This window comes from Osmia bicornis, chromosome 14, assembly GCF_907164935.1.
Source record: "Osmia bicornis bicornis chromosome 14, iOsmBic2.1, whole genome shotgun sequence".
In the NCBI taxonomy this organism is placed as follows: domain Eukaryota; kingdom Metazoa; phylum Arthropoda; class Insecta; order Hymenoptera; family Megachilidae; genus Osmia; species Osmia bicornis.
Genome location: NC_060229.1, coordinates 8,695,841 through 8,705,973, shown reverse-complemented (window position 1 = coordinate 8,705,973; position 10,133 = coordinate 8,695,841). Strand labels below are relative to the sequence as shown.

The window sequence follows — 10,133 nt, the reverse complement described above, 5'->3', positions numbered from 1 at the left end:
CAACGTAACAATGCGAACAAAAATTCAGTTAATGCGAAGCTTTTTTCGATCCAGACATGGATTTATCATCACATATACGGAGATATGAAAAAGCAGAAGAAAGTGCAATCAACACTGCAAAAATACTTAAAAAAATAATAAACATGTTTGTGCTATTATAATTTAATAATATACGTATGAAAGGTATATTTCAAAATTTTTACCGTATATTTTCTTTAACTAAGAACCAATTCCTATATTTCAAGTATTCGAATAGTATGAATTCAAATAATGCGAACAATTTCTGGGATTTATTACTCGCACTAATCGAGACCTAACTGTACATACCTATATAATAACTATTGTTATTGCAAACTCCTATTTTTTAGCGCTAGGATACTAAATACATTTCAACCTTTTTGGAGGAGGCACAAAATAAAAAATTTTTCTTCTACTCGGAAGATCCTAGTTCAGGGATTGGCAACCGATGACACGCCGGTTACTGAATGACCCATTTGATAATTTGAAGTTAACAGTCAGAATTAACTACATGTACATCAAAAGTGCTGTCAACTTCTAATACAATCGTTACAATTATAAATGTTTTCAGTCGTACCTATAATGTTCCGTTTCTTACGACATATTATTTATCAAGATTGCCATACAGTAATCAAATCGTTATTGGCAGGAGTGTATATTCGGGTATTTTTAATTTTGCGCCTCTTCCGAAAAGGTTGAAATGTATTTAATATCTTATTTAACGATTAAGTAGATTTTATTAATAGCCGTGGAATACTGGTATAAATGAAATAGAAATTATTTTACACTTTTTAGTGCATTTCGAAGTCGGATTTGTTTTTTGTTAAAAATTATTTTATTCCGTAAGTCGTCAGTCTGTTCGTCACGTCTCTGTTACAAAATTCTGTCCCGTTGTCTGTGAGGAGGAATTTGGGGCAACCCTATCGTAGGAGGACAAGGGATTCGTGGGCGGAAAGGATGGGTTTAGCGGATGCTTTGTGAAGGGGTTTTAATTCAATGTATTTGGTGAAAAGGTCTTGGAAAACGAGGAGATATTTATTCTGGGATTTACTGGGAGGGAAAGGACCCATAATGTCAGTAGCCACGACGGTCCAGGGCGCCTCCACCGGCCGCTCCCGCATTCAAGACACCGTCTGACAAATTGGACTACGTCCTGGAACTTTCCAGGCCAGTAGAAGTCCTGTGTCAGACGGTAATAGGTCTTGTCAATGCCAAGACGACCAGATTCAGGAGGATCGTGGGCGTCGGAAAGGGCTCATTGACGTAAGGAAGGGGGAAGGACTAACTTCCAACCATCAAGGTCGGGGACGATGGGATCTAGGAGGAAATTAGGACGGTGGTAATAAAGTCGGTTGTCTTCAATTGTCCAGTCGGGATATTGGAAGTGGAAATCACTAAAATCACGAAGTTGATTGACGTACCATGGGTCAGGATCGTCTCTTACGGCGGTTTTTTTTTTTTTTTTTTTATTTAACGAGGTGGGAAAAAATGCATTACGCAGACCGGCCAAGTTGGAATGTGCCCGGCACTGTGGGACTCCTACAGAGTAGTTTACCCACTAAAAAACTCACCTCGGTTCCGCCATTCAGGGCGCCTCGTCGTGAAGAAACCACGCCCCCGGAACCGATGTGAGCAATACTTCGCGGCTATGCCGTCCACGGGGTCGCCGTACATTCGGGCAAGAGCGTCAGTCCCTTTTCGATGTACTATTTTCATTGGTTGATCTTGGAGGGTCAATGCCCACTGGGAGAATTGTCCGGTGGGGTCCTTAAGGTGGAGAAGCCACCGGAGACTATTGTGGTCAGTAACCATGGTGATTTCGATTCCTTCAATTTAAGGGCGCAATTTTTGAGTAGTCTACACGACGGCCAGACATTCCTTCTCCATCACCGAGTAGTTTCTTTCGGCACGAGTTAGGGAGCGGCTAGCGTAGCCTATCGAGTGCTCTTCACCGTTCACGGTTTGTACCAGAACTGCCCCGACAGCCGTATTGCTAGCATCGGTTTGGAGGAAGAAAGGGAGGGTGAAATCGGGACAAGCTAGGACGGAAGTTCGGGTGAGGACGATTTTTAGGACTTCAAGAGCGGACTCTTGTTCTAGACCCCATTCGCAGGCAACATATTTTTGAAGGAGGCGGATGAAGGGAGTTGGAAAGGGGGTCTTTGGAAACATCTTTTAGGAATCGGGAATACCGTTTTACCATGCCAAGGAAACGTCGGAGTTGTTTGAGTGTTTTGGGAGGAGGGTAGGAAAGTGTTACGAGCCGGAGGGGGCGGCTGCGTAGCCAGGGTTTAATCTCGGTTATGGTATTTGTTAATGGCTTGACCAGTGTTGTTATTAACACTGGGAGCCTAAGGAAGTAGACGTGGAGACGAACCTACGGATGGCTAAGGTACGAAGCTCCAGGAGGTTGGTTATAGTGAACGAACCTACGTATGGCTAACGTAGGGAGCCACAGGAAAGGTGAAGACGTGAGGACGAACCTACGTATGGCTAACGTAAGGAGCCTCAGGAGTGTGACATGCGGACGAACTTACGTATGGCTAAAGTAGGGAGCCGCAGGAAATGTTAGTATTAGGTCTCGTAACTTGATTGATGTACAGGGTGTAAAAAAATTAAATGTCACGACCTATATGGGGTGATTCTACACCTCTGGATCGGTGGAGATCTGTCAAAGAAAGCGACCGCAAAATTGACCTTGACCCCTAATTTCAAGGTCAAACTTTTTTATTGGCTTATCGTATAGTGCTCATCGAGGGGATAAAAAGTCTGAAAGGAACCATGTACCGGAAATCAACCCTTCTCCTAGAAAAAAGCCGTCAAAGTTTCCATATACGTTAATGCATTAAACGTTGAGTCGCCCGGTACCCCTCTCCAGTGATCTTGGCGCGTCAGTCTCGTGTATCGCTCGAAATGCCACAATGCCAGCATATTGGAAGGGTAAATTCTAAGAGAGCATATTTAAAAAGACAAAATAACTACTGCGTGTAAAAGAACATAAAAATGAATTTAATTCACTGAAGTTTTGCACTTCGAATATAAACGCAAGATAAATGTTTAGTTTTATCATTTCACAGTTCGTTAACACATCGCAGATATGCAGTTAATGCATCAGTTAATTATTACGCAAAGGACTGCATCAAATATTTATTATCTTATTATATTTATTATTATATTACTTATTATTATTATTATCATCTTATATTATATATTATTATTTTATATAATTATTTTATATTATATTTTTATTATTATTGTATTACTTTTATTATTGTTATTTATATATTATATTACTTATCATACTTGTATCATATTATATTATATTACGAATGTTTCGATTAAATTCATTTTTATTTTCATTTAAACGCAGTAGTTATTTTGTCTTTTTAAATATGCTCCCTGAGAATTTACCCTTCCTATATGCTGGCATTGTGATTGAAATTCAAGAATTGTCCTATACCATGAAATTCGAGCGATACACGAGACCGACGCGCCAAGATCACTGGAAAGGGGTACCGGGCGACTCAACGTTTAATGCATTAGCGTATATGTAAACTTTGACGGCTTTTTTCTAGGAGAAGGGTTGATTTCCGGCACATGGTTCCTTTCAGACTTTTTATCCCCTCGATGAGCACTATACGATCAGCCAATAAAAAAGTTTGACCTTGAAATTAGGGGTCAAGGTCAGTTTTGCGGTCGCTTTCTTTGACAGATCTCCACCGATCCAGAGGTGTAGAATCACCCCATATAGGTCGTGACATTTAATTTTTTTACACCCTGTACCTCGAGCGGTAAAGGTGCACCTTAGTGGATTTCTGGACTAGTCAATATAATTGGACAATAGTAGATAAGTCAAAATAATATGAGTTTATTCTCTATGCCGGGACCTTACAATTGTTGTGTGTAATTGTCGCGGTGTTCAATGAATTAAACTCTAACAATAAGTTACAAGTTTAAATGAGTTGAATAATAAAAAGTTTAGTTTCGATTCCGCGAAGCAAGAATCTAATCCATCTCAATTTTCACGAACGCGAGCAAGCGGGGGCGGACTACAACGATCAGAATAATGCTTAACAACAGACGACGTACTGTATAGTTACTAACTGCTTGAAAGGGACTTGAATACCCGATCTCGCAGAGTTTCCTCGTTGCAGAGATTATCCGTAAGAGAAACGTACTGACGTGTATCGAACTGATTCTAGACTTCAACTAGACTACTTCAAAAATTGGAGTAAAAAGAGTGGTGGGGACAGACTCTACGTGACCCGTAGGACCGCGCCCTTGCTTTGCGTTAGTCTCGAATTTTCCAGAAGACGGGAAAACTTTGCCGGGTGCGCACATCCGAATGCATATAAGGAAATTTCCGAGACGGATACATAACAAAAGGATGAGTTCAATTTTTTCGGGATCATCTATCATGCCGTCTTTATTAATTAAAAACCCGAGATACCCAACTCCCGAACTCGCTCTTTTCTGCGCTGTTTTGCACTATTCCGAGTTATAAATGCACTCTCAGCCCAGTTCTACACTATTCTGGACTGTCTTCAGTATTCCGAGCTACAAATGCACTTTTCAACCCAGTTCTGGACTGTGCTGCGTTGTGTTGCACTATTCCGAGTTATCACTGCACTTTTTAGCCTAGTTCTACACTAATGTGGGCTGTTTTGCACTATTCTGTGCAGTAAATGCATTTTTCAGCACAGTTCTCCACTATACAGTACTGTTTTCACCGTTCCCAGCTATAAATAGAGTTTTAAGCCCAGTTCTGCACCGCGCTGGGCTGTGTCCTCTATGCCGACCTATAAATGCACTTTCAGCCCAGTTCTGTGCTGTCCTGCGCTGTTTTGCACTGTTCTTAGCTATAAATGCACTTTTCAGACCCGTTCTGCACTATTCTGGGCTGTGTTCACTATTCCGAGATATAACTGCACTTTTCTGCCCAATTCTACACTGTTCTGCGCTGTTATCACTGTTCCGCGCTATAAGTGTACTTTTCACCACAGTTCTGAATTATTCTGAGCTGGTTTCAATATTCCGAGCTACAAATGCACTTCTCAATCCAGTTTTGCACTGTGCTGGATTGTTTTGCACTATTCCGACCTGGAAATGCAATTTTTAGCACAGCTGTGCAGTGTTCTTGGCTGTTTTGCACTATTCCGTGCTACAAATGCACTTTTCAGCCCAGTTCTGCACTATTCTGGGCTGCTTTGCGCTATTCCTGGCTACAAATGCACCTTTCAGCTGAATTCTGCTCTATTTTGGGCTGTTTTCACTGGGGGCGGCTCTGTTGCGCACAATATAATTGCGCACTATCGCATTACGCACAGCTCCTATGGACACAGTATTATTGCGCACAGTAAGAATTGGGCACAGCTCTATTGCGCATGTGCAGAATATCGCACAGTACAGTTGCAAACAGTATCAACTGGAATATTTATATATTATTTGATTTTTTCAGTTTGTGAAGCTGTTTTAAGTTAATCAATTGTTGTATCTGTATTATGAGTAGTTGGGAATCAGGGATTTACAGTAATAAATTCAAAATGTTAATAATAGAAAGGTTAATTTTTATAAATTCATTGTGTACAACAGGGTGGTCTGCCATTCTTACTAGGACTGCTGTCAATTTGTGAAATAACGGTTCTGAACTTTGCGATATCTTGTATTCATGTTTTATTTGTGCAGTATGCAATTCAGGTTTGGTTAGGTTATATATTAATATTCCATAGATTTGACCATGTCAGACGGAACACGGATAAGCAGAAATAAATCACGACATGGGGAGGGAAACAGGCGCACAAATTTAATTCTGTGTCCAATTGACACTGTGCGCAATTTTTACGGTGCCCTACTATACTGTGCGATACCCTTCACGTGTGCAATAGAGCTGGCCCAATTCTTACTGTGCGCAATAATACTGTGTCCAAAGGAGCTGTGCGCAATGCGATAGTGCGCAATTGATGACCTCTCTTTTCATCTCCGTATTTCATTGGCAAAGCTTTAACTTTCAATACTTTATCGTCTTCTATTGCCTTTCGTGTTACAAATTTTGTTATTTCTCGAGAAACAATACGATGTGCTTTTTCAAAATTATACAGTCATGTTTTCGAAGCTTTAAGTATCATATGATCGTTACCTTGTTCTTTACCCCTTAGCTGGTGAGACATATGCGTCCCACCTACTTTGAAAAGTCATAACTTCCATAAAAATGAAGATATCGACGTTTTTGAGGGCTCATTTTGAAGATGAAGGATGCATCTAATAATGAAAAATTTGGCAAATCCAAGGATTGCACCCCCTCCGTTTTACACCCTGCCAAAAGTACGGATATTGCAAAAAAATAAGAAATAAGCATATCTTTCAGAAAAATTTTTTTTAAGTTGAGATTTCACGTGTATGTTTGAAATAAATATAAAAACTGTAGCGAAAAAGTCCGAATCAAAAAATACCCCTAACAGTAATGAAACGTCGAAGCGCTATCTAGGATGAACGACGTGGACGTGCTTTCATCCCGTTGGGGTGCTTTTTGAACGTGAGTCCCCTTGCCTCTGACGAATCAGGGTGCTCTTTGAACGTGAGTCCCGTTGCCTCTCACGAATCAGGGTGCTTTTTGAAGGAAGGATAATTCATAAGGATTGTATTGATGCATAAGTTCCTTAGAATATATTCACGTGTTCCAGGAAACGTTCTCCAAAACACTTATACTTCGATTCAGATCAGGGTACAATACAAAAAATGTGATTATAACATTTTATGCATTGGAGGTGCGTTGTTCTCAATTGAGAGGTAGTTTATAAGGCTTAATTAGTCCGTAAGTTCTTCAGAATCCCACTACGTGATCTGGAATGACTATGTCTCCATTTCGGGCAAAATTAAACGATGGGAAATGAAATTGAAATGTTTTCAAGCATTTGGGGCGGTTTTTTCATTTGGGGGATGTTTTTGGGGGTATAAAAATCTGGAACAACTTTTTCTCTCATATTGGATACTCATGAATTCAGATTTTCCATGTACGGACTTTGCCAATCCCCAGAAAAAACTCGTCCGTTAAAAGGTTATATGCTTGCAAAGCCCATCGTCAAATATCTCTATTATGTAAAATATATCCGGACTCAATAGCTTTTTTCATATTTGTTATCACGAACTCGAAAATTTGAGCCAATCTTTCTTTTTTTATCCGACTCTGAAAAGGAGGACGATACTCAATTCGATCAGTATATATTGTAACGTGGTGACACCTGTGCCCCCCCGTTACAATCGCTGCGCTTCTCCCACCTCAAATCCCACTTAAAAATGACCCTTAACCCTTCTAACACCTCACCCCTTTTCCCCGCCCGCCGGTGTCGGGCCGATGGAGGCGACGGAAAAGAGACAACAGGGATCACCCGCAAAAAGGAGCTACGAGGCCGGCGACAGACCTTCCACCCTTCCAGAGAGGAAAAGCAACGCGGAACTTCGGAAAAAGAGACGAAGCGGCCCAGCAGCTGATACAAACGTCCACCTGGAGCCATCTGTCGCCGAGCCCGAAGACCTCAGTCCACCCGCCACGGCCGGAGATCCGCCAGCCCCATCGAACCCGAACACCGGCAGATCGACAATCGATAACCAACCTATTCCGTTGCCAGAAAAGGCCCCCTTCCTATTCCCCATCCCCACCCCAAAAACCATCCCGCGACGGTCCCGTCGTCGCGGCCGCGTCGACGAGCCGTCATTGAGCCCTAGGCTACGAAATAGCGAACTTAGAGAGATTTTTGGCGAAAAAAGCAGTTATTGAGATTTTGAAGAGTGAGTGGGAAGCGTGCAGTGTGCACCGTGTGGTGAGTCCCTTGCGTTATTAAATTGCGATCTGATATTGTTGTGAGTTTCGGCAACGGCGATCTTCGATTGCGAACTTGTGTGTCCGCGTATCGCGCCGGTCATCCCCCGTTATATTTCTTGAAACCCTTTTGTCCAGCCCCCAACATTCCCGTCTAAAAGCATCCCCACGCGTAACGTAGACGAACTTCCAGAAACCTCCCTCACCCTGAGATCTTCCCTAACCCTCGACAAATCCTCCTTGCGTACTCCCCCGCGAGATTGTAAGGACGTAAGTGCCACGAGTCCCATCCCCTGTAACGACCCCCATTCTGTCCCTTTGTCCAAATTTTGATTGCCACCGCGAGTGGCTGGCGCCCAACGTTTATACGAAACTAGTGTATGAAGAGAATATAGAGTGAACCCCCGAAAGGGTCACAATATATATATTATTGTGGCGGCCGACGTCGATGTCGATAAAGAAGATAACGCCGTCAAGATTATTCTCACCGCCACCTTTTTCGAACCATATTTATTCATTCATTTATCATGTTTAAAACAAATTGGAATTACTTTTATGAACATTCATTCTTCCCTAAATCCTCAAACCATTCAAACATGTAAACCGCTATATTAACTATTTCAAATATATTTTCATAATCTAAACTCTAATCATTCAATTTAAATGTGGGATAAGCTCCCATATTTTTGGAGCTTATCTCACATTTAAATTGAATGAATTGTGTATAAATTATAATATTATATTTGAAATTGATAAATTTAAAGGTTTACATGTGTTCGAAAATGTAATTTCTACCGCCTTCACGCGGACCGCGGCAGCACTCTGCAGCGCGACCGGCAGCCACCTTGGATGCCAGTCAGGCCGACCAATCAGCACGCGCTACGTCAGCGAGAAGAAAGCCAACGGTTCTCGCTGCGACGAAACAGGTTGAGCGGCCATTATCGTTCTAATGATTATCGTTCTAGCTGCTCGGGCTTCGGAAATTCAGCAGAAGTGCCACGGGAAGTTTCCCAGGCTTCTTGTGTCGCTTTGTCTAAATTGCGCGATGCACGGTGTACTAACGCGCAATTCCACAACTCCTCTGACGTTGCCAGTGCCCTGAGGGAGTCGTTGAGATCCCTCAGACTTGAAGCCACGTTGTGGAGTGCCACCGCTGTCCGTTCGTGCATTGGCGGAGCTGTAAATATTTTATCGAGCAGCGATTGAATAATTACTCGTTTGTTTTCGAAGCGGTGCTTCATTTTGGCCCAAGCTATCGGGAAGGAGTCTCCTTTGGAAGGCAATTGAAAAATAACTTTGATAGTATCACCTCGGAGGCACGAGCGCAGGTAGTGGAGTTTTTCCACTTGCGAAATCTCTGCATTATTGATAATAATGGATTCGAACAAATCGCTAAATGCAGGCCACGCCTCGTAATGGCCGGGAAATGTCGGCAGCGTAAGTTCCGGCAGTTTCGTCGGACGACGAGTGGCAGTAGCGTTGCTGCTGGTGGTGGCGGCCATTGTGGCCTCCTTGTTCAGAGCAGCCTTCAGTTTGTTCAACCTGCGTCGCAGCTCGAACACGGCGCACATTTCGTGCTCGTACCACTTGTCGACGAAATAATCATGTGTGAAGTGGCCCTTGGGCCACGTTACCTCTAAGTACGAGTGTTCCTTTTGAAACGCTTTGTGCACCTCGTCGACTTGCTCCATGTAGGCCTTCACCTCGTCGAGGGAAGTCTCCATGACCGTCTCCGGAAGATGGTCGATCATCGTTTTCAGGGTCTCCACCCTGCCTAGCTGAGTGCGAGATTTGCATTCGAGTTCGATCGGCAAGCCAGAAGGGGATGATGAGCGCGTTATGGGCTTTTCCACCGTCGGAGGAGGCGCCTCAGAAGGAAGTGCCGTTGGCACTGCCAGCGTGGCTGCTGAAGGCGTCGGTGACATCGCCCTCGACCCCGGTCGTGAAGCTTGAGGCGTCGCCTTGGTTGATATTTCTTCCTTATCGCTCATGTTGAGCCACTGAGGTCGAAAATGTCACTGAGTTTATGAATTCAACTAGCAACGTCGTTGCCGCGCACAAACAGTTACAGTTATCTGGCCCGAAGGACCAAAAATAATGTTCGAAATCGAGATCGAAAACTGCCCACGATATTCTCGAGATGACCGGTTCGGTAAAGGATTGGCGGTGAGACTGGTGAAACAATAAACACGTCGTGACACGAACACAATTTAATAGTACAAAAGTATGTAACGACCCAGAATGAGTACGTTACTGCACCGACTTGTAGGGAGAGCGGTTCCCTTAGAAGGCGACTCGT

At 43.0% G+C, this 10,133-nt stretch overlaps 1 protein-coding gene across 1 annotated transcript; it reads right to left on the bottom strand.

The window, feature by feature from the left end:
• Positions 1–8,787: 8,787 nt before the first annotated feature.
• On the bottom strand, positions 8,788–9,825 carry LOC114882483. The gene has a single exon (XM_029199373.1). The coding sequence runs from the start codon at positions 9,823–9,825 to the stop codon at positions 8,788–8,790; it is 1,038 nt and encodes a 345-aa protein (XP_029055206.1).
• Positions 9,826–10,133: the final 308 nt, after the last annotated feature.